Source organism: Miniopterus natalensis, chromosome 7 (assembly GCF_054644295.1).
Source record: "Miniopterus natalensis isolate mMinNat1 chromosome 7, mMinNat1.hap1, whole genome shotgun sequence".
Classification (NCBI taxonomy): domain Eukaryota; kingdom Metazoa; phylum Chordata; class Mammalia; order Chiroptera; family Miniopteridae; genus Miniopterus; species Miniopterus natalensis.
The window spans coordinates 36,343,895-36,368,120 of record NC_142087.1 but is presented as its reverse complement, the minus strand read 5'-3'; the positions used below and the strand labels follow the sequence as shown (position 1 = coordinate 36,368,120).

The window sequence follows — 24,226 nt, the reverse complement described above, 5'->3', positions numbered from 1 at the left end:
ATACGAGTGAAATCATATGGTACTTGTCTTTCTCTGACTGGCGTTTTTCACTTAGCATAATACTCTGCAGGCCCGTCCATGCTGTCGCAAAGGGGAAGATTTCCTTCCTTCTTACGGCCAACTGGTGTTCCATGGTGTAAATGTGCCACAGCTTTTTCATCCACTCACCTACTGATGGGCACTTGGACTGCTTCCAAATCTCGGCTACTGTAAATAACACTGCAATGAACAAAGGGGTGCATATATGCTTCTGAATTAGTGTTTTGGGTTTCTTTGGATATATTCCCAGAAGTGGAATTGCTGGGTGAAGCTTTTATTTCTTAAAGATAAAAGGATAAATGGATAATTGCAAGTCTTTTGTTGTGCAGAAATGTCTAGTGTTCTAGGTCAGAATGACACTGTCCTTTATAAGGAGGATGGCAATGAGTCTGTTTCACTATATCCTCAAGAAGGCTGTCACCTGTTGGCTCAAAGGCAGTAAAAAAACATATATAAGTTGATAAACAGAGCAACCACAACTGTTCACTTGAAAGGTGGCCCTGTATCTATGTAGGACAGTTATGTGAGTTCTGATTCAGAAAAACACCCCTCTTAAGAGCCTCCAATTCATCTGGAGAAAACAATATCTCACAGTTTCTGGGGCCCGTGGGGCAGGCTCTAGGGCTTAAAATAAACTCATCTACTTTCACAGAGAACACAGGGTATTGGGCATGAATTTGTTCATTTACCATCTCTCTCCCACTTTCTGTAGGATGGCCATTCCTCTTGGCCACTACCAACTGGTTCATCCATGTCTCTGAGGCCACTGTTTCTAGACCTCCATCTGGACCTTCCTCATTTGGCTCTGATGCTAGGAATCTGTACTTTTCTTTTTTCTACTGGTCGTTTCCTTACCATCTGAGAGAGGTTCAGATCCTCTCCATTCTTAAATGACCCTCTTAACTTGTCCCTCTCTTGAACTGACTCTCTCCCTTACTTTTCCCTTGCCTTTGCTCAGTCCTTCGAAATGGCAGTGACAGGAGCGATCCTAGGCCAGACTGGCCAGTAGACCCCACTCGAACTGTAGACACACAGAATTGTGAGCAGATAAAATAGCTGTTACTTTTAAATCATGAAGTTTTGAATAGTTTATTAGCAAAAGACAACTGATATAATGCCTATTAAATGAATAGCTCCAGGAGGTAGACCTAGCACTTCCTAGCACAGTGGTTTTGCAGTGTAAAGTCTCCTCTGCGTGACTGTGTGTATGTGGGCACCTTTCAGTGATCCCCTTGTGAGGCAGCTAATCTGTGATTGTTAGAAAGAGCTTTATGTTCCATTGAAACTTACTGGAACTTTTGCTTACTTTTGTTAATGCTATTTTCTTGGCCCTTACAAATTAATTCAAATTTTAATCTCTCTTCCAGTATTTCAAATAGTTTGCCTCCCCCATTTTTTTTTTTTTTTTTACTTCAGACTAAATAATTCTTGGTTCTTCCTCCTTTTTTTCATATGGCAGTATTTCCAGATCCTTTGTCACCCCGGTTTCTACCCTCAAAGTCCCTTTGGTAGATTGGTTCTCATATTCAGTCATTGTATCAACCCTTTTGCACCTTAAAAATCAGGTAAAGCTGATATGATTTTAAGTATACTGCTTGCCCCATCTCCTTCACTCCATACAAACGCCATAAACACAGAGGCTACAGTACAACAGGCCCCATGACTGCAAAGCTAAGATTCCCAGAGGAAACTGTAGAACACAGAAACTACACGGACTAGGGGGACTTTTCTGAAGAGATGAGAAAAGACATTTCACACCGCCTTGGCTAACGATGCTTGAGTACTTCTATTGCTGTTATGCAATGGGCTCCTGTTCCATATGTTAAACTTGAGAATCTGATAATATTCAACCTGGCAGAATAATTATTTGCACTTCAATTTCCTTTGCACAGAGCAGTTACACTGTCTGCTCCTCATCAAAGAGGACATCAGGTGCTGAGCCTGAGTCCAAGCCACCTGACCCCACTTTTCCCCACCATAGCAAATTTCCTCCTGTCCCCAAATGAGCCATTTAAGAATTATTGAGTCACACAGCAATAGATCATTTCTTCTTTTAAAAATAACTACAATACACAGTTGCCAAAAGAAGAACACATCTGGATGCTATTGCTAAGGCGGCAGTGTGTCCAAAATTCCCAACTCTAGTGGCGTGAAAATCAATAGGACGTTTATAGGTCCTAGTTTTTGCCACAAAACTTGCAGAAGTTCACATTAATCTTATAACCCGTCTGTATCTAAGAGAAACAAATAGGGATAAGGCATTTTTATTGGCTTACTTTTTCCGACTCTCGCCAACACTTCAGGATGAATATGTGAGCATAGATGTCCTCCACACAGATCCAGCTGGAAAGGCTCAAGGTCGTGTCTGTCCACACCCAGTCCATCACGGCCCGCAGCTCAGTCAAAAATGGAACGAGGCGGAACCTGGCAGAAACCACGTCTTGTTAGAGAGACAGTTCTGGGATGGCCTCCAATATCCAGCCAACCCTGGGAGCTCATGTAGTTCTTTATTGTTTTAGCCCTTAGGTGTTAGAAAAAATTCTCAAGGTGACCTTTCTGGTAAAATCCAACTTGGAATACAACTGCTTTTCATTATAAGTCTAATAAATGAATTGGTATTTTCGGTTCCTTTCCTTTTTTTTGGCTGATGGGTCTTAAACCAGGATTCCCTTTTTAAATGTTTATAGGTGTCTTCTTCAATTCCTTTCATGAGAAACTGTACAAATTTTTCAGGTCTTTGGTTAAATTTATTTCTAAGTATTTTATTGTTTTTGATGTTATTGTAAATGGGACACTTTTTATTTTTTTCTAGATGTTTCATTGTTAGTGTATGGAAACACAACTGATTTCTGAATGTTGATTTTATATCCTGCAACTTTACTGAATTAATTGACTAGTTCTAAAGTTTTTGGGGGCAAGTTTTTAGAATTTTCTATATATACAAAATCATGTCATCTGCAAATAACCACAATTTAGCTTTTTAAAACATTTATTTGTTCATGTTACAAGAATCTGCTGGTCATAGGATTACTGAATTGTTGGGGCTTTGTTGTTGAATGAGCTAGGAAAGTTAATATACTTGGTAAATGAAAAACTGGGGCAAATGAGAGCCATCAGTGGAAACAGGACATGTCATTGGGGGCACACAGTAGGTCCCACAGCTGGTAGACCTACTAGATGACTAAAGCTAACAGGAGGAACTGGGTTCATCCCAGGGTCCTCACAGCAGCCTGAGTTACTACTTGGATTTCTCCTGTGGGCTACCTAGCTTTGTTGAGAGAGCATTAATTCAATCCAGAGAAGAAATATCAGGCCCCCACACAGGATGACACTAAGTGAAACACTGTTCCACACAGGAAGGTTCATAACATCTGAGCATGCTCAATACCTCTTTTATGACTAAATCCCCAGTCCCCAGGTCTGGTGCTAAGTAGGAACCAGCCATGCCAGGAGAAGACCGACTTTTATGTCATGCTCTAATTTCCAAGGGAACAGAGAGGAGGTGCTTCCAATGAAATTCTCACATGGAAGAGCTATACGCTTTCTTCGACAGCTAACTTACCACCAGGGATAAGCAAGTCATGTGGTATTCCCATTGTTAGGGGGACTAAATGGCCCCATTCAATGGACGGACTTACTGTAAAATTCTAAAGGTATTTTGGAATAGTCTAGGTTCAAAATATTCTGTTCCATGGTGCCCGGAAGTATATTAATACTTGAGGATCATGTATGCCAAAATATTATCACAGTAATTATGCAAGATATGGAAATAGAAAATTAACCCGCATGGATGGTCCTAGAACAACATCCTGGCCAGATGTGTGGCAACTACACATAGAAAGATATTTCAAAAAGCATGTCTGTTCTTTCGCTGAACGCTGCAAGACTCCCATGATGATCTACATTCCTATACATCAGAGTCCTTCCTCTTCCTGTCCCTCCCAGGCAAGAAACAAAATGCCTTCAACTGCCAGCCTCCCCTCTGCGAGTGACTGCCAACTTAGTGTGTCCTTACCCTTGAAACAAGAAGAGGTTGACGTAATTGTAGCTCTTTGTGAGGAAGTTTCCAAGCACTCGGGTTGGGTAGCCGCACCGGATTTGGTAGGCAGACAACCCGAAGTAAACGCATTTCACAAAGTACCAAAGCTGAGCAACCAGGTTCTGGCTGAATTTCCTAAAATGTAAAAATTCAGAAAGGTGAGGGATGGAATACTCTTCTGGTTAAAGAATACCAGTTTAGGATTTTTTTTAAAAGCCTAATTGCCCCTCTAGCATTTAAGTCAATTCAGTCAATTCTAAGGAATTCACTATACATAGTTGATCACTTCAAAGGCAAAAGGCAAGATAATAAAATCTAATAATTAAAAAAATCCTATGAATGGTGCCTCTAAGACAGGAGCAGGGAACGTCAGGCCCACAGGCTGTATCATTTGGTCTGGCCCTGCCAAGACAACTGCACGCAGGACTCTAAATTCAATAAATCTAGGAGTTTTTTTTCATAGCTAATTTTTAAGTTGATAATTTTGTATGGCCTGCGAATGATGTTATAAATATCCAAATGGTCCTTGGCAGAAAAAAGGTTCCCCACCACTGCAGTCTAAGATATCAGTGCATTAATTCAGCTCTTTAGGCCATAATTAAAATAAATTACTGTTAAGTAAATTTACTAATAACATTTTCACACAACATGGATGCTGCTGCTACCCTGGTCCAAATTAAAGCTCAACAAAGAAAAAAAGCAAAATGTACAACCACAGTTTGAGCAAAAACACTGGAACTAAATTTCACACTAGAGAATAATTTGGAACACATTTTCAAAGAATGATGAGCTATAGGAACTTTTTTCACTTTGGATAAATGTAGCATTCTTCAAGAGTCTTAAATATAGTCAGTACAAATTTTTAAAAGAAAGTAAGATATAAAACTTTAACTTTGCAATACCCAGGTATAATCTTCCCTGTGTTTAAATTAAGAGAAATATTTGATTTACTTTTATAAAAGCAGTATATTACTCTTAACATTGCATTTTGGATTTGTCTTAACTTTTAATATTGTTATTAGAAAAAACCATCTGTTATTTTTTTTATTGAAAATAGCTATTCTTTAGTTGAAAAGATCTAATAACAAACCATGATGCCCTGGCCTGTGTATTTGGGAGACCTAGGACCTCTACAGAGATCTCAACAACTTGAGAGCTCAAAAATATTGCTTATAAATGTCTCCCTTACAGAAAAATCCAACTTTGGTATTTCAGGACCTAATGAATTAATTTAACTATATTCGACCATGATCTACCACTTGACAAGTTATCAATAAAAATATCAGATATTTTACAGAGACCTCACATCAACTATTCATTCCCTCACTCTTTCTAGAAAGAAATGCAGCCTGTACCTGGTGATTTTGCTGTGCTGATGCATATGGAGCGATAACCTTACGAAATACATTTGTATTTAAATAGGCCCATGGCTCCAGTTTCCAAAGCCCTTACCTCTCAGTCACACCAGGCAAGATGAAGAACATCCAGAAGTGAATTCCAAACACAAGAATGACCTGAAAAATGACCTTTCCCAACACAGTCTTCCTGAGGTACAGTGCTCGGTCCACCACCATGGTTCCAAACTGAATGAGGACCATCACCAGGAATGGCCCAGGCACCTGGTCCTCGGACAGCGAAGAGGTGATGTCTGCCGCTGCTGAGTGTTTCTGGGAAGGAGACAACAGGTTCGGGCCTGAGTGGCATTTCATAGGACAGCATCACCATTAGTTAGTCATGGGATGTATGGTGGCCTTTACCTACCCCAAAGGCCCAAAAGCCAAAGACGATGATGATGAAGTCCACAGTGTCAGCCAGGAACATAAGCACATACACGTCGGTCACGGCGCTGTAGTCCGGGTGGATGAGGTTGTAGAAGAACTGTCTGATGGGCACATATATCTGCAGAGTCCTGCAAAACAGAGACCCCAAGCCGCTTGTTTCAGGAGAGGCACAGGTGGAGAAATGACCAGCTCCTACAGTCATTCTGTTCCCTGCATTCCTCTTTCCAAGCAGGTTGGATCTCCCTCTCTCAGCCTCAGCACAGTCCTGCTGGGAGGTGGCTCCTGCTCTAACAGAGTGTATTCAAGTTCACTGCCAAGGTAGGACCACAGACCTTTTCTCTTGCCTGATAGGTATCAGAGTGATATAAAGCCCTGAAATTTAGGCACCTGGTTTGTCACCTGATTCAATTACTCTCCATCTTCGAGATCTTGAGCATGCTACTTAACACTCCTTGTTTTCATTTACTCTTCTGTAAAATGAAAGTCATAATAAGACCTGAAGCATAGGGCTGGGGTGAGAAATACATGGGAATACACAAGGTGCTTAGACCTGAAGTGCTGACCAGGCACCTGGTCATCGTTAGGCAGCCCTTCTGGGGTCCTGGGCCTCTCCTCTCGTGGTTCCCAGGTAGTGCCCTGGGCTTTTGAGCTCACCTTGCTCTGTCCTTTGTTACCATGTCCTCCTGGCTCTGGCTCATCTGTCCAGCCTCTGCCTTACCTTTACTGTGCTCTGGGTTTTGCCTTCAGTTTAAAGCCGTGTTCAGGTGTGGATGGCCCTCCTGGTCTCAGAGCCCATCTTCAGGACCAGCCCTGCTACATGTCCTCTATTTTGCCTGTTTATCTGCTGCCTGTCTGCAGCCCTGACACTTGGGAAGAACCTATGCGTTTTGCTGGGGACCAGCTATATGACAGTGGCCAAACCATTTCCCCACCACGTGCCTCAGTTTTTTCCTCTCTGGGATGAGAGTGTCTGTCTAAGTCTCTTCCAGCTCTGAAAGCAAATTCCTCTCTGTCTAGCAGACTTTTCCATGATAATGCCTGAAACTACATACTGTGAGCTTCTGAAATTCCTTATTTATCATGTTCAAATAGAAAATGTGTGTTTACAAATGCAATGAGTATAAAAATAAATCACACTTACTGAAAAGTGATTTAAAAAAATTGTTATTTTTAATAATGGCTCATATTTTCCTGCCTTAAGAAGATGATATTTGTGATAGGAGAAGCCACTTCTCTGTTCTTCACCTCTGGTGTATATGAAATAATCGTCATCAATTACTTCCCAAAGTTCCTCAGCTCTAAGCTAAACCCATGACCCAAGTGTGTGCGTGCACTCACTTCTTTATGGTAAATGCTTTTGCTTTGATTAAATGTTCTTGAAGCTTTTCCATATACAGTTCCCTTTTGCTTCTCCGCTTGATGCTCAAAACGCTGCTTCCTTTTTGACTGCTGTTCCGGGTGCTCGTGCTGCCTGGGAACAAAAAGCCACGGAGCACAGTGAGGTGGGCTTACCGACAGGCCTCGCAGCAGCCCCGGGAGCCCACGCGGCGAGGGGCGGCTTGAAACTGCTTCAGAAGGAAGAACACGCCCGCCTGTAAGGGCCGCGGCTGGAAATCTGGAGCTGCTGTCTCAGCTGCGTTTCTAGTAAGACGCATCTGTGGGTTTGTACTCCCGATGCTGACTCTGCCCTGAATCGTTATGTGATCTTTGTCCCAGGAACAACGGCTTTTATTGCGCTAAAACAGGGTCCTAGGTTGCAGGCTTTTCAGCTTGGGTCCACAACCCATCCCTTTCTCATGTCCTAATTTCTCTAACTGTAAGATGCATATAAGAGGGCCTCCCAGCACCTGCCTGAAAGGCATATTCTGAAGATGATTACAGTCATGCGCCAATCAACAAGATGTTAATTGGGGATAGGTTCTGAGAAATGTGTCACTAGGCAATCTCGTGGTTGTGCGAACACATGAGTATGCATAAATCTAGATGTACAGCCTACTATACACCTAGGCTATATGGTATACCACCGTTCGTATATGTGGTCCATCACTGACCAAAAAGTCATGCAACACACAACTGCACGCAAGTGTTTGGTAAGTTTCAGACGGGAGTGCTGTAAGTGCAAACGCCCAGTTACTCCTAGCATGGCAACTGCAAGGCGTATCTACTTTCTGATTGTACTTACTATTTAGTAAGAAATTAATAAATAGGTGAGGAAATTACTAGATTGTGTGGCTAAAAGTTCCCATCGAGAAAATCTAAGTATATTTTTGAAATAGTGATTTATAGCACTCTCAATACACCCAGCAGAATCTGTGGATATGGTTTTAAAACTACTGTGTGCCCAACACTTATTAGGTCCTAGGCAGTATGCTGGCCACTTTTCACAATTATCTGAAATTCTCATCCCAGAAGGAATTGGACATTTGGAGCAATGTGACTGCCCCAGGACACACACACAGCTGAGCCAGGATTTGAATTTGGGTCTGTCTGATTTCAAAGCACTTTCTATTCACATCACAACATCTGTCTCCTTGGTAGCACTCAATAAACTCCCTGCCCCAGACACACTGGCATCAGAAAAATGAGACAGCTCAGCGAGTATTTCCAGCCCAAGGATACCTCTTTGAGACTGATTTGAAGAGAAGCTGGATCTGTGGGATATCTGGGAGCTGCTGCCAGAGCGCTTCCTCCGGACAGCCGTCTGCTGCTCAGGGAAGGACACGTGCACCGACTCCGTGGACGCGGCTAGGTTGATGGATTTCAGAGAATCGGAGGAGGCCCTTCTGCCATGACTGAGGGACAGCTCATCATCTGACTCTTCCTTGTCGGTGCCACTATCGGTAATGTCATCTTCATCCCATAAGCCATGGCACTGAGAAAGCATGGGAAGGGACGATTCAGATTTCTGTTTCAGGTTGGGAGCTGGTATTCTGCCCTACAATATCTTATCCTCCAAGATTAGAAAACCAAAGGCAAAACAGAGTGACTATGTTTGATAACACTGTGTTATTATCTGTTGTTGTGTAACTGAAATTTGCAAAGAGAATGGAACTTAAATGTTCTCCTTAAAAAACAAACAAATGTGAGGTGATGAATGTGTTAATTAACTACATGGGGGAATCTTTTCACAACGTATACATTTAGGTAATCACCACGATGTACAGTTTAAATATTTTATAATTTCATTTGTCAATTATACCTCAATAAAGCTGTAATTAAAAAAAAAAGATTTGAAAGCCAAGGCAGGGGAGAGATTCTAAGAAAGTTTATTATGTATAATTATATGATGGTCCCAGTAGATTGGTGATGGGTGGGTGTACATGGTAAAAGTTTGGCTAATTAATTTAGATGGAGACAAGTGATGTTTGGTAGAAGGGGAAAAGACAAAATAATAATCCCTTGACTTGCTCCTTGAGCAGAAGCTCTTTCCAGAACACTTCTCTACGCTTACGACCAGCCTTCCAAGTATCAGCTTGAAGTTATCAGTGGGTGAATTTAGCCCCATTGCTCCATGTTTACCAAGTATCTGCACTTGAATAATGATGCTGTCCCTCCCCAAGCCTGTAAAACACAAGATGTGAATCCCTGAACCAGCCGTGGCTGACTCAGAGCAGAGCTGCAAATACTCTACTCAAAAAATGTTGGCCCGCACGTGAGACAGAGATTACGATGCATTCTGCAGAGCCTGGGCTTTGCTAAAGGAAATGGGACACAGGGGCTGATAGAGGCAGGAATGGCGGCAGTAAAGGAGGCCGAGGACGCAGGGCCTTGCCAGAACAGGATGCTACCTGACCACAAGTCACCCTCGCGATGACCTTGCTGCTGCTGGACAGAGCTCCCCAGCGAGCTCACTGCCTCCTGGGTGCCCAGACGCCAGGCTCTGTGTTTATTCCCCAAGACCCTGACCAGTCCTCCCTCTGACACATACTTTGGGGGATGAGAGCTACAGACCAATTTGCCAAACGTCAGTTGGTCAGAAACCGACTGAGAGAATAATTAATTCATCGAAAAACAAAGTCATCTAATTTACAAATTATTCTTAAATGTTTACTATTTTAAAACATATTAAATGAATGTAGTCTTATAAACAAACATTTTAGGTGTTCATAATGGAATTTTTCAGTTTATATTGACTTCTTTCAAATCATTTTAAAAATTGTTTTGTCTTTTGCCAACATTTTAACATATATTTAGATTCTTTCCCTACTTTCTTAGTGGTATATTTGTTTGTTAATTCTTCTAATTATTTATAAAATTGCAGCAATTAATAATAAATAGGATAGTTTTAACCACTTTTCAAATTCCTACACAGTTTTCATTGTTTGGTTTCCACAGCAGTATTCTGTAAGAGTTTTTTTTTTCCCCCATGAAAAGATTTATCATTCCAAAAAGTATATTTCATATCATTATCCAAAATTTCAGTATAATACCAGTAGTACCTCAAATCTCATATACATTCAGTAGGTAAATAAAATTTTTAAAGAAGAAATTAGAGTAAGTATATCAACATAAAACACCAAAATTTTGTTTATTGTACATTTTAAGTATAAAATTGTAGCTGTTAAACCATTTGACTACTGATAAAAAACAGTAAAAGTACCTAAAGGTTTATAAAAAATTTTAAATGGCATGCAAAAGGATACAAAAGTTGCAAGATAACTATAAAATCACCAAAATTATACCATTATGTTTTAAATGCTGAAATTTTAACTAATTTCTAGAACTAAAATATAAGGTTAATATATTAATATAATCATAACAAGAATTAGTAAAGTGGATTAATACAGAAAATTAACATATACATCAGAAAAACTGGAGATTTTGGGCAAATTCAATTTTGGTTAACTGGTTTCCTTAAATAAGGTACCTTTGTAAACCTACCACAACCCAATAACCCAGGTAAGGCTACTGCAAAGTGAAAGGTTAGGGACTTGGGTACTTTGCAAGGTGACAGAAGATAGAATAAAGATCTTGACTGAAGCTATACACAGGTGAACCAATGTGAAATAGTCCACTAAGTACAACAGAATTTGAACACACTGTTACATATATATGTCTGCATGTATGTATATGTGTGTATATGTAGTAACTTAGGTCAAGCCTGTTCTAAATAAGAACGGATAAAGATACTAATTGATAAAATAAATTTAAAACAAATTTAAATGTTTTATAAATGGAGGCAAGGTTAAAGTAAGAGAAGAAAAGCTAAGGTTGTGACAATATGCACATCAATACATAAAATGTATGCTATGCAATAGTTTCTAATTTTTATCATTGAGTGGCATATTTTACATATTTGTAAGCTTAGCTTATAGTTCATAGTTGCTCAGGAAGATGACCAGAGTCACTAAACCTGAGACAGGTCATCCTGTGGGCAGGTCTTCCCAGAGCAGTGTGATAAATGGCTTTCTCAACAATAAGCTTACAGGAAACAAAGCACAGCACTGGCTTCACCAGACCGTTAAATGTGTGGTCTCTCACTAAAGCTAATGGTTTCATGACAAGAAACTACTCAATAAAAGCAATGCTACTAGAAGAAGGTAGGCAGAAGTTGGGATGGAAATGAAAAGCAAAATGATCGACTCCAGATTGTAGCTCTTTAATATTCTGGCTTAAACTAGAAGTAAAATTTAGTCTAACAGGCATTAAGCTATTGTAAAACACTCATGCAATTCCCACAAATGTGGATTAATTATTATATGTTCAATCCAGAGTAGAAATATGGGGAAATTTGCTCCCAGATTTGTTGTAAGTTCCATTATTGAGCACAGAGTATTGGAGAAAATGTCCACGAAATGAATATAACTGTTTTTAAAAAAGCATACAAGTAGATGCCACCCACTGGCCCCTCAGGACTGTCACCAATCCTAATGTTCATATTCTCTAGGACTAGTACAGGGACAGCAAATACCAACACGTGCTGGCTGTTAACATGCAGTACCTTCAAGATTGATCGATGGAAGAAAAGAGCCAGGAGCTGAATGAGGTCATAAAGAACATAACCTTCTTTCTTTTCCACACCTATAATATTAGGTGGGTGGTAAGGTTTATCCTTGTGCAATTCCACATGCTTATTCCAGGGGAAAAACCCAAATTGGAAGAAATACTTGACCACAATTGTCACCTACACATGGAAGATAGAAATTAAAAAAAAAAAAAATCCTTGTAAGAATAGTTATATAGGAGAAACAGCAATATAAAAAACTAAGAAAAATCCACAGTTTTGAATGATAGAAATGCACACAATTATGTGGGACAATTACATTATCATTCCTGCAGACCATTGACTTCAGAACAGGAGCTAAATCTTACCCTTGGGAGTGCCTTTGATCGTAGGTATATCAGGGCCAGTCAGGTTACTTGTGATGTGACATTGCTTAAATAATTTCCTCTATTTCTGAGAAGTAGGCTAATTTATTCTGATTTAATTGATACATATATAATTACCCAGCTATTAATGTATGGTAATTAGGACACAAGAACAGAATAATGTCCTTATATTTTATGTATTGCTTTCATTTGTCATCTTTATGAACATATCATGCAGTTTCAATGTATACATCAAATGTATACATTTTTCACTTTACTCCAATCTCTTTTCTTCTCACCCCTTTATTGGTCACTGGAATTTTTTCTCAAGAAGAAATAAAAGTAAATGAAACAAACTGGCCAGTTGTGCTGGTATAAGTGTATAAATGTAAAGACTGTTAAGTAGATTATTATATAACTTTGTGGTTTGATGTGTGGAAACTGGCCTAAGTTTAAAAATGGGACCACCCAGCTGGGCATGGCCCAGCGGTTGAACATCGACCTAGGATCCAGGCGATTGGGGTTCGATTCCTGGTCAGGGTACATGCCTGGGTAGCCGGCTGCAGTCGATCAATGACTCTCTCATCATTGATGTTTCTATCTCTCTTTCTCCCTCTCTTTTCCTCTCTCTGAAATCAATAAAGTTATATTAAAAAAAAAAAGGGGGATCTACCCCTGTTGCATTAAACTACACTCAAAGGGCTTACTGTGTTGTTTAATTCAGCATCTGTCCATTCACGAAACATTCCCAGGCCCCAGGCACTATGCTTGGCTCTGCACAGCCCTGCTGTTACTCAGTGGTTACTATCACAGGACAACCAGCTTCAGGAGTCTGCCCCACCACTCGCCAGCTGCCTCACTGTGGGCCAATGATTTAAGCTTATTAAAGCTGGTTCCTTATGTATTAAATAGACATGATATTAGTACCTATCTTGTGTGAGCTGTGAAATGTAAAAAGACACATAAAATTACCGGCACTAGGTAACTTAGTTATATTCATTTGTGTGTCTAAGAATATCGGTGGAAGGGACGGTTCTGTGTGAAACTATGTGGGAGTCGGGGCGGCCCCCCTGGAGTGAATGCCCCCAGCAGCTGGCAGGAAGGTTCCCCGCGGGGCCCACCTCTGTGTAGACAATGGCCATCATCCAGAACCGTCTGCTGGGCCTGGGGACAGACAGCATGGCCCAGAGGAAGATCAGAATGGGGAGCACGAGCGTGATCATGGAGGCGGAGACCATGTGGTTCAGGATGATCACGAAGTAGCAGACCATTTCGGAGCGGGCCACCAGCGTGTTGTACATGGCGTAGAACAGCAGCAAGAAGCGGGGCTGGTCCACGTAGAATTTCTCCGACTCTTCCAGCTCGTCGTCGTGGAACATCCTCAGAGGATGAAACGGCAATGCATGGGTCTTAAGGTCTCCAAGTTCCCACTTCCCATGTTGCACGATCCTTCCTGTCCTTCCCCCTTCCTACGTCCCCAGGTTTCCCGTGGGAAACCCCAATTATATTATCGCAGGAAGGGATGCGAGCAGCGTCTGTGCGGCGCTGCCGCGCGGGGAGAAGCCCCGCAGCCGGTTCTGCAGGTGCAGAGCAGGCGCCTCGACGCCCGTCTGTTCGCCTTGGACACTGGGGGCGCTCCCCCCGCCCCCCGCGCGTCTGTTCGCCGTGGACACTGGGGGCGCTCCCCCCGCCCCCCCCCCCCCCCGCGCAGCCCGCCCCCCGCCCGTCTGTTCGCCGTGGACACTGGGGGCGCTCTCCCCGCCCCCCCCCCACGCAGCCCGCCCCCCGCCCGTCTGTTCGCCGTGGACACTGGGGGCGCTCCCCCCGCCCCCCCCCCCCGCGCAGCACGCCCCCCGCCCGTCTGTTCGCCGTGGACACTGGGGGCGCTCTCCCCGCCCCCCCCCCCACGCAGCCCGCCCCCCGCCCTCTGTTCGCCGTGGACACTGGGGGCACTCCCCCCGCCCTCCGCCCTCTGTTCGCCGTGGACACTGGGGGCGCTCTCCCCGCCCCCCGCCCGTCTGTTCGCCGTGGACACTGGGGGCGCTCTCCCCGCCCCCCGCCCTCTGTTCGCCGTGGACACTGGGGGCGCTCTCCCCGCCCCCCGCCCTCTGTTCGCCGTGGACACTGGGGGCGCTCTCCCCGCCCTCCGCCCTCTGTTCGCCGTGGACACTGGGGGCGCTCTCCCCGCCCCCCGCCCGTCTGTTCGCCGTGGACACTGGGGGCGCTCTCCCCGCCCTCCGCCCTCTGTTCGCCGTGGACACTGGGGGCGCTCTCCCCGCCCCCCGCCCTCTGTTCGCCGTGGGCACTGGGGGCGCTCTCCCCGCCCCCCGCCCTCTGTTCGCCGTGGACACTGGGGGCGCCCCCCTGCCCTCCGCCCTCTGTTCGCCGTGGACACTGGGGGCGCCCCCCCCCCCCCCCCCCCGCGCAGCCCCCGGCCCGCGGGCCTACTTGTTCAGCAGCAGCTCGCTGGCCGTCAGCTCGTGCGTCAGCGGGGGCAGCACGCTGGACTCCAGCCGGTCGGAGCGGCTGTCGTCGGGGCTGACCGCCATGCGGCTGGGCCCCGCGGAGTCGTCCTGCGAGCCGAAGGACAGGCGCTCGAAGCTGACGGCCTTGCTGTAGGACGGCGGCGCCTCCAGGTCGCCCTCCTCGGTGGAGGACAGCGGCAGCTCGGCGTCCGCGGCGGGGCCGGCCTCCTCGGACTCCTCGGTGTCCTCGGCCTCCTCCCCCTCCTCCTCCCCTTCCTCCTCCTCCTCCTCCTCCTCCGGCCCCTCCGGCCCCAAGTCCACCTCGGCCTCGCTGGCCTCGCCGTCGGAGCCCTGCGCCCCCGCGTCCGCGTCCTGCTCGGCGTCCGCGTCCTGCTCGGCGTCCACCTCCTCTATGGTCTCCGTGGTGCCCTGGCGCGAGTAGAGCATGGTGCACTGCGTGGGCTCGCTGTGGGGAGGGAGAGGGGCGGCACAGGCCCGGGCTTAGCGTCGCGGAGCCCCTCGGCCTCGCAGGCGCCTGAGCTCTCCCAGAGAAGAGCCCGAGGCCTGTGCGCAGCTCGAGCACGCGGGTCCCCCTGCCGCCCCACGCGGTGCCCTCGGGGTGTCACGGCTGCCTGCACACCGCGGCAGCGCCCCCTCCTGGTGCCCCCGGGGCCCGCACGGCTGCCTGCAGATGGCGGCAGCGCCCCCTCCTGGTGCCCCCGGGGCCCGCACGGCTGCCTGCACACCGCGGCAGCGCCCCCTCCTGGTGCCCCCGGGGCCCCCACGGCTGCCCGCAGACGGCGGCAGCGCCCCCTCCTGGTGCCCTCGGGGCCCGCACGGCTGCCTGCAGACGGCGGCAGCGCCCCCTCCTGGTGCCCTCGGGCGGTCACAGCACAGCGGAGCACCAAAGCCAGCTGCCCTGCTTGCGAGGCGCTGCACCCACCTGGGCCTGGAGCTTTCAGAAACCGTGTCGAGACTCCCAGCCATGGGGTCCAGTGTGTACCCCCAAACCAAGACGCAGCACAGCGTACCGACCATGAGGTATATTTTAAAGCAGGCTGTGCATGGGGATGGGAAGCTCTGCCAGCCTGGGGCCGCCGATGCCGACCCAGATAAACTCTCCTCTCAGTCCTAAGCAGGACCCAGCCAGGCCCAGGGCAGGCCGGCAGGAACGATAACATACTGGCCACGCAGCCGCGGGCGTTATTAGAAAACGGTCCGCTTCTGCCATGTTTGTGCCTTCTCCCTGGTTTTCCACCCTTTTTCTTTTTCTTATTGGTGCTTATTACCTTTGACTGAATTTTTACACCTCCCATCTCCATCTCCCAGTAAGCTCTTTGTCTACCCACAGGAACACCCACATCCCCCCCCTTCCCCCGTGTGATGGCTCCTCGGCTGCTTGCTCCACCCTCAGGGCTCACTCCTGCTCTCTCTTCTCCCAACTGCTTCCACTGATGTTCTTCTGCGGGCTCCCCCTGGAGTATTCACCTCCCGTCAGCTCTCTACCCTTATCTCCACTCTCTTTTTGGCACCCTGTTTTTTTCTCTTGCATTTTCCTCTCCTCCTTTCCGTGTTTCATCTTCTACCTTTCCCTGGCAGGTCCATGCAGAAAAAGGTTGGAAATGAAAATAGAGCTGTCACACCAGTGAAATTCGTGGCATGCTTTTAAAAAAATATTGTTTACCTGGGACACATCCAGCCCCCAAAGGGCAGCGGGACAAAAATGACCTGGAGATGTGGAATCTGTGTGTATAAACTATAATTTGTTAGATTCTGAAGTATGCACTGTTACCTGAATGGCATATGTGGGCACTGAGGGTCCACAGACACTGAGATTCTCAAATGCACACGCTGTACCCATATTTCTCATCATTGACACAAGTGTAGACATGGCAATGAATAAATGAATGAATGGATGAGACTCGGCTGAGCCCTGAGGCTGAAGAACCAGGTATGCATGAGGTCTTGGGACCTGCTAGGTGTTGAATGCTCCCAGGGCTTTGCCCTCCGCGTGCATGCACATTATGTGAAGGCTCCTGGAATGCCACGCCAAACAGCCATTTGCTAAGACTTACCTCAGTTAGACACAGCCTCCTCGGAAGACCATAACATTGACTGATCACCCCAGGGAATTTCCAGACCACTGCAGCCAACCCCATACCAGTTCTAACTTCCAGTTATACTATATTCAACGAAAGGAATGCTCTCTAAGGTTTTGGAACTGGTCTGTCCCCAAAGGGATTTAACAAATCCTGGTACCTTCAGGAATTAACAAAGTGGATCAGAACAGACCGTGTCTGCCAGAGGACATCTCAGAGGGCCCAGGCATTCCATCATTGCCAGGCTTGGCGTACGCAGCACCGTATTAAGGCATAGTATTAAGAAACATAGCTGCCCGCAAAAAGAGGTTAACGACCCTCTGATTTGCCGAAACTGAAATTGGCTTTGGACTGGGTTATTCTGGTGTCAGGACAAGCACAACGTAGCTGATGCTTCTGTGCCCCTGCTGACCATTCAAAGGCAACTCAAAAAAGAGTTTTTGGATTTTATGCTAATAATTTCATTTCTAAATGGTTATTATTTTATGGTAGGATTTAATGAGAAAACTTAAGCCCAAAGTAATATTTTCCAGACAAAACAAGTTAGTCTATAAACATAATATACTCTACTGTATAATACCATTCTTTTGAAAAAATCAGTGGTAAAATAAATTCTGACTTTTATGTCAGTTATGCATATAAAATGTGGGCAGATTTATTCTGTATCAAAAAATGACCACATATGGCAAATTTTCAAGTGTTTTCCTACTGCATGTATCTTGGGATGAAATCATGAGAACAATTTTTCTGACTTTCCTGATACATTTTCCCCTGCGAGGACTGCCGACGTGAGCTCTCGATCAAGGAGGAAACATGCTTATTTCTTCGAAAGTGAAAAGTGTAAAATACTTACAAAATGGAGGGCAATGTTTATAATAAGGGTTTTTAAGAAACTCCTAACAGACAAAAACTAAAGAGCTGTTAGTTTGCTAGAATGCTGTCCTGGGAGCAACCAGTTATGCCCCAGAAAGGGTGGTGGTTGTGCTTCAGTTATTCATGCAAATTCTTAAAAGAAGAAGGAAACAGACATCACACAAACTGATATTCGCAGTGAGACGGGGGAATAAAAGTATAGAACAAAGCATGCACAAGTTAAGCACCTTGATGCTAAACTGCCACTGTCAGCTGACGAAGAGGACATATCCAAGCTGAGCATTTTACGGAGCCTAGGTCGAGCACGCTCACTTGTTTTAGGAACAGTTTCTGGTCCATCTAAATCATCAAGGGTAGACTGCCTTGAGAACAGCATGGTTGCTTCAGTGTAGCAGCTAGCAGCGCAAACAGTTACAGAGACACAGTGTTAGCACCAGTGGTAAATCACTTTACACGTGGGTCAGTTGAACAACACACCGCCATGCAGCGAACCACACACAACACCAACACCGCGGCAATGACGACCACCGCAGCAGGCTCGGGGCAGGGAAGGACCTGTGCGGCGGGACAATAAAACACAATAGTGCTGGATTTGACACAGTATATTGGCTAGTGATAAATTACAAAATGTCACTCTCTGGGTGGGATACGGAAACAGAGTAATTTTAAGTCCCGAAACTCCTCTCGCAGAGAATTCATTCTCATTAAAACTTTGCAACCGAGGTTTTGTTTATTGAGAAATATACACTTTATTTGGAGCTCCTTGAGTTTGTTGAGAGCGTTTTGTGACCAAATTGCTTAAGCAGAAATATCTGCTCATGTAACATTTTACATAAAAGATTTCAATTTTTTTAAACACAGTCTCCACAATGAGAGAGGGAAGCTCAGGGATGACCACAACAAACTGAATATTCCACCCCATTTTCCGAGTGATATTCAGTGAAGCCAAACGAGATGCCTTGCATGTGGAAGAGATGCTGGTTGATATGCAACTGGATATAAACCAACATCAAAAAAAAAAAAGAAAAAAAAATAGTACAAAGAAAACAACAAAGGAGGTGTAGCAATGGCAGGGTCATTTTGTCTGTTAACTTTTCATTTTGCCTAATGAGCTTTTTCTTGCAGGTCATGTTTTAGATCTTGATGGATATCATTGGGTAAGAACCCACTGGCTAAAATCCTCAGCTCCTGTTCCCCAATGAGGCAACACCTGGGGAGGGAATGAGGGCAGATTCAGGACTGAGATGCTACTGGGTGAAGCTACTGAAGGGGAAGACGCACCAGAGTTATGACACAGACATGACTTCAGTTCAGACACATGGCTTGGCCCCAAAGAGCCTATGAGGGCGACTCCTGGGATATGGATCTTCCAGCCTGACCGCTAAGGGCTCGGCTGACCCAGGAGAGCGGGCCTCTGTGACACAGGATGGTTGATTCCACAGCTGACACTATTAAGCTGAACATCTGTCTTTATCAAGTGACCTCACTAGGAGGCCTATTCTATGTCCAACCAGCACGGCCAGATGCCCTCAGGCAGTGACTGTGAGGCAGAAACGGGCACCATTCAGCATGTAACAACCTCTGGGGCTGGGGAGCAGGGAATTCGAGTCACTCACTCAATGGGCCAGTTAAAGGGCTTTTCCGGTTCCAGGTGCTTAGCACAACCCCACCGGTGCTCCAGTGGGGTCATCCTGCTGTGGTGTCACAGCTACATGGCCAAGAGACGGGCAAGCCAATGAGAGGTGAGCATGTAAGCAATCGGATGGTCTCTAATAAGGACACAGAGGCTGACTTTTAAAAAGAAGACCTTAACTCCTTTAGATGTCACCACGTCCTGAACAAAATGAGGAGATGGCAACAAGGTAAACTAGAAATGCACGGACAGACACGGGGAGGGCTGGGCTTGAGTCTCCACATGGACATTAACTGGCTGCTGGGTGTTAGGTAAGTCAGTTCCCCTCTGTGGGGTCCCAATTTCATTATTTATGAGATGAGGGAACTGGATCTTTGAATTTCTGTATTTCTTTTCATATTTTTAGAGGTGCAACCCCATGGCCTTTTTGGAGTTTGCAGGCAGAAAGACATGGGGCATGCTCAGATTTTCTGCATGAGAACCATTGACCTAATCCCTATTTATATTGTTAATTCTTGCATTGAGTTCTATTGTTCCATCAGCCCACCTTCAGACCCAAGGCAATTGGGTTATCTGGAGTATGACTGACTTGTTGCCCAATCCAGGACGGTTTTAAGTGTAAAAGGGAAAGGGAGGAGCTTTATAAAAACAGGCCCAGAAGACAAGCCTAAATGGATGGTGGTTGTCACCTTTCAGGGTTACACAGCAACCTCTAGGTGACATTTCTCAAATGATCATCAGTCCCTTCATGTCTAGGAATGCTCCTTAGGATGTCAATCATGTTTCTTGCAGGAATTTAAACCAATGTATTTTCTGGGAAGGTAGATGATTTCTGATTTTCTAAAATAACCATTAATAAAATAATTGCTATTTTACATCTGGATTTGAAGGAAATCATGGCTGTTCTAATAAGTCAAAGGGAATATAAATTCATTTGGTAGGTTCCCACCCCAGCCTCCTCTACGTAAGCCCAGAGGTAAAGATGGGTGACATGGATGCCAGAGCTGGAGCCGGAGCTGTGGTGGGTGAGAGGGCTCTACCCAGGCTGGGTCTTCTGCAAAGGGGGCGGGGCCATACTGAGCATGTGAGTCTCTACTTGGGGTGGACTCTGGACCCTGCCCAATGACACAGGTATTGAGAGCAAGCTTCTTTACTCCGCATTCCTTCCAGCAATCAGCAAGGCTTACTATAGACTCCAGTGTAGGCAAATTGGAGATTTGAAAGTTTTCTAAAGCAAAGAAACTAGGAATGCAGCTCAGCCATTAATAAAAGGGATATATGTAAATTCATTTCCTAACAACAGACATAATGACATAATGGGCCCTATTGTGTCTCCCTTTTCTTTAGGTTCAAAATAGAAAGTAAAAATTGCCTAGCGTGGCTCAGCGGTTGAGCATCGACCTAGGATCCAGGAGATGGCAGTTTGATTCCTTGTCAGGGCACATGCCCGGGTTGTGGGCTCGATCCCTTCGGGAGCGTGCAGGAGGCAGCCGTTCAATGATGACGTTTGCATCATTGATGTTTCTATCTCTCTGTCTCCCTCTCCCTTCCTCTCTCTGAAATCAATAAAGATATATTTTAAAAAATAAAATAAATAAATAAAAAGTGAAAATTAATTTTAGAGGTACTGTTTTTTACTAGTAAATTTATTGATTGATTGACCATTTTCAAATTTGGGGGATATTTTGACAGTCTTTGTTAAAAAGCAATTCATGGCTTTAAATATCTTCTATTATGGATACGGTTTTATATTTGTAATTTTGGGTGAGCTTTAAGGGCAGTTATTTGATTTCATTTTAAACAGTTCTTTTTCTTCTTCTATTGTTATCCCTTCTAAGTTGTGATTTATAATTTTAATTTCTTAATTGCATACATTTTCAATTATTGTGCAGTTAAAAGTTACTAATATAGAAATTATGTATGTTTATTTTAAGGACAATTTCTTTTCAATTCACATTCTAATATTCTCTTTGCTCTCTTTGATTAGTATGATTTGGGATTTGGTTCTGGAGCAGTTATGCTCAAGCCACACTCATGTATGATATTTAGGAGGCTTCTGAAACCCTTGAAATTTTGTGGAAAAAATTGTATTTCTGTGCACTTTTCCCTTTGGGAGACAGTACATAGCTTCATGAAATTTCAAAAGAGGTTCATGAGAAAATGTTACCAGCCACTATTAGTGTCATTGCAAATCAATGAAGAAAGGTTAGTTCATCCATCCCCCTTTTTACTTGCCAAGCTTAGGGATCCACATAACAACAACAACAGAAAGTCTCTGTATTATGAAATAAGGCAAGAAGGGAGGTAAAAAAATTCATTTAAAATTATTATTAATCACATTATGGGGCACCTTTTTTGAAGAACAGATGCAAATATGCAATAAGCAAATTATATACTATGCTTGTATATAACTGTATTCTTAACTCTGTGGGAGGACATATTCCCAGTTAAATTTAACGTGACTTTTAGTTAAGATAACTGGAGCTGTCGAAAGCCTTTTATTGTGAAATTCGGAAAAAGGAAAACAGTTTGCCTCAGACCTTGCCCACATCAATATGAGCAGAGAGGTGCTGTCCAAAGCTGGGTGAAGTGGGGCAATTGTATATGGTATGCACAAATAAATAAAAGGAATATGTTTTAGAAAATATACATCTAGAATATCTCAGCATTTTACTTCTCCATTCTCCCATTTTAAAAAATGGTTATTTGGCCCTGGCCAACGTGACTCAGTTGGCTGGAGTGTCCTCCTATGCACCGAAGGGTCGTGGGTCCATTTCCCGGGCAGGGCACAAACCCGGGCTGCGGGTCCCATCCCTAGTTGGTGCGCCTGCGGGAGGCAGCCAATCAGTGTTTCTCTCTCACATCAATGTTCTCTCTCTCTCTCCCCCTCTCCCTTCCTTTCTCTCTAAAATCAATAAAAACATATCCTCGAGTGAGGATTTACAAATAAAAAGGTTGTTTGGTCATGAATAGGTTATAAAGTGGGTGAATTTGGAAACTTTTAGATTCGCCAGTTCATTTCCATTCCCCCTGTGACTGGGAAGTAGCGTCAGTCATTACCTTGAACATTCACTACATTCAGGCAACTCTCTCCTCCCTCGCCTCCCTGCCAACGCTCCTGAGCAGGCCTGCAAACATGCCTCGCAGTCCGCCTATACTGTAAAAGGAATGGCTACCATGAAAAAACTTGGATTACGGAAGAGTGTGTGTAGAATGAGGGTAAAAATGGACTTTTAGTTTTAGCATGAAAATGAATTAAAGAGAAAATAATTCAATTTAAATAATCGAGCTATAGCTATAGAGAAAATTGTTGCAAGAAGAACACATTTAAGAAGATTGGTAGCTTCTAAATAGGACAGTTTTTATGGGTTGCCAGCCAAAACCAACAAGAACCAAGAATGACTTTTTGTCTCAGTGGAGTCTGTCAAAGGAGAATGAAGGTCGCTCACAAATGCTGACTGTGGGACGCTTTCAGGAAGACACAGAAGGAGGTGCTGTCAGCTCTCGCCCACCGAGGCAAGACAACACTGTCTTCACTTTGTAACAGACATTACCAATGGTTTCAGAAATCAATTATTGAGAAATGTGTGTATGTGTGGGTAGAAAGAGAATGAGAAATTTAGTTTTATTACCGTGCACAATGTTCTAATCATCAATTATTTTATTCTAGGAATTAAAAGCTTCTTAAACAGCATCTCAATTAGCAAATAAATGTTTTGACCTTAAGCTCTTAAGAGTTTCTGTCCTAAGTGTCTCTTCTGTTCACAAAAATATATAATAGCTGAGATATATCTATTCTTTTGGAACTTATAAATAAGTGAATATTATTCCCAAATTAAAGGAAAAAATCTCTTATTATTCCTCAAAGGCTTTTAAAAGAATCAATACCTATTTGGGGGGAAGTTTGTGTGGAGAGTTATATCCATAAAGAATTGTACCTGTACAAAGATCAAATTTAAATCAATATAAGTATGAATACAAACATTTTTTAAAATATAAAAATTAGGTCTTAGCATGTATACTATTTTTTTATTCTCACAGGAGGATATGTTTTTATTGATTTTAGAGATAGAGGAATGGGGGAAAGAGATAGAGACAGAGAGAAAGGGAGAGAGAAACACTGATGTGTGAGAGGAACATTGATTGGCTGCCTCCAGTATGGGCCCTGACTGGGAATCGAACCTGCAACTAACTGAGCCACCCGGCCAGGGCAGCATATATACGATTCTGAAACTTGAGGGTTTTTAACTATATATATATATATATATATATATATATATATATATATATATATATATATATATATATATGATATTCTCCCATTACCAATTAATTTAGATCTGCATCAAATAGATTATTAGAATAAAAAATAGGCACAATTAGAGAAGCTCAAATATAGCAATTCAACAGCTTAAAATAGCACTTCAAAATAAACATTTTTTTACCCACCTCTCCCCATTCAGGTTGCAATTTCAACTTCTAACTATCCATTTTGGGTTTGATAACTTGGTATTGATAAAACAGCCTAGTTCCTTCCCCTCTTTCATCTTGCAACAAATTCAGTATTTGTGAAGAACAAGTAGTCCACTAGAGCTGGGTGCCTTGCTCAGCATATGAAGTATGACTGGGAGTAATCCAGGAGCTTCTCTAACCAGCAGTGGGAACACGGCCCATCTCTGATGTCCTTATACAGCAGGAATTTCAGGCCAAAATTCCACAAATAATCCTGCAGGTGAATCTTTCTTCCCAGGTTCAAACCACTTGTCTTTATGTGTCTATCCCAGAATCAAGCCCAGGGTCTGGCATGGAATAGGTGCTTTTTAACATGTTAAATGAAAACAATAAATACGTGAATGCCCTCAGTGATACAACTTTACCTATGAGATGGACACAAGGTGTAATTCATTCAGTCCAGCTAATTTCCTTAGGCATGTCATTTTCCTCCTAAGACAGGACTTCTGCTTAAACTAGAAAGTTAGATCTGTACA

At 44.0% G+C, this 24,226-nt stretch overlaps 1 protein-coding gene across 3 annotated transcripts in view; it reads right to left on the bottom strand.

The window, feature by feature from the left end:
- The window catches only part of PIEZO2 (piezo type mechanosensitive ion channel component 2), a 324,107-nt gene that overhangs the window by 13,414 nt on the left and 286,467 nt on the right, over positions 1 to 24,226 (bottom strand). For 2 of the 3 annotated variants that reach the window (XM_087818935.1, XM_087818934.1), the window contains 10 exons: positions 17,833 to 18,000; positions 14,617 to 15,099; positions 13,290 to 13,548; positions 11,801 to 11,983; positions 8,479 to 8,731; positions 7,198 to 7,330; positions 5,840 to 5,987; positions 5,531 to 5,745; positions 4,055 to 4,213; positions 2,316 to 2,463 (listed from right to left, as the gene is read on the bottom strand). In XM_087818935.1, coding sequence (XP_087675061.1) covers positions 2,316 to 2,463; positions 4,055 to 4,213; positions 5,531 to 5,745; positions 5,840 to 5,987; positions 7,198 to 7,330; positions 8,479 to 8,731; positions 11,801 to 11,983; positions 13,290 to 13,548; positions 14,617 to 15,099; positions 17,833 to 18,000 — 2,149 coding nt within the window. The remainder of the gene's footprint in view (positions 1 to 2,315; positions 2,464 to 4,054; positions 4,214 to 5,530; positions 5,746 to 5,839; positions 5,988 to 7,197; positions 7,331 to 8,478; positions 8,732 to 11,800; positions 11,984 to 13,289; positions 13,549 to 14,616; positions 15,100 to 17,832; positions 18,001 to 24,226) is intronic. The other variant, XM_087818936.1, reaches the window with a different exon arrangement.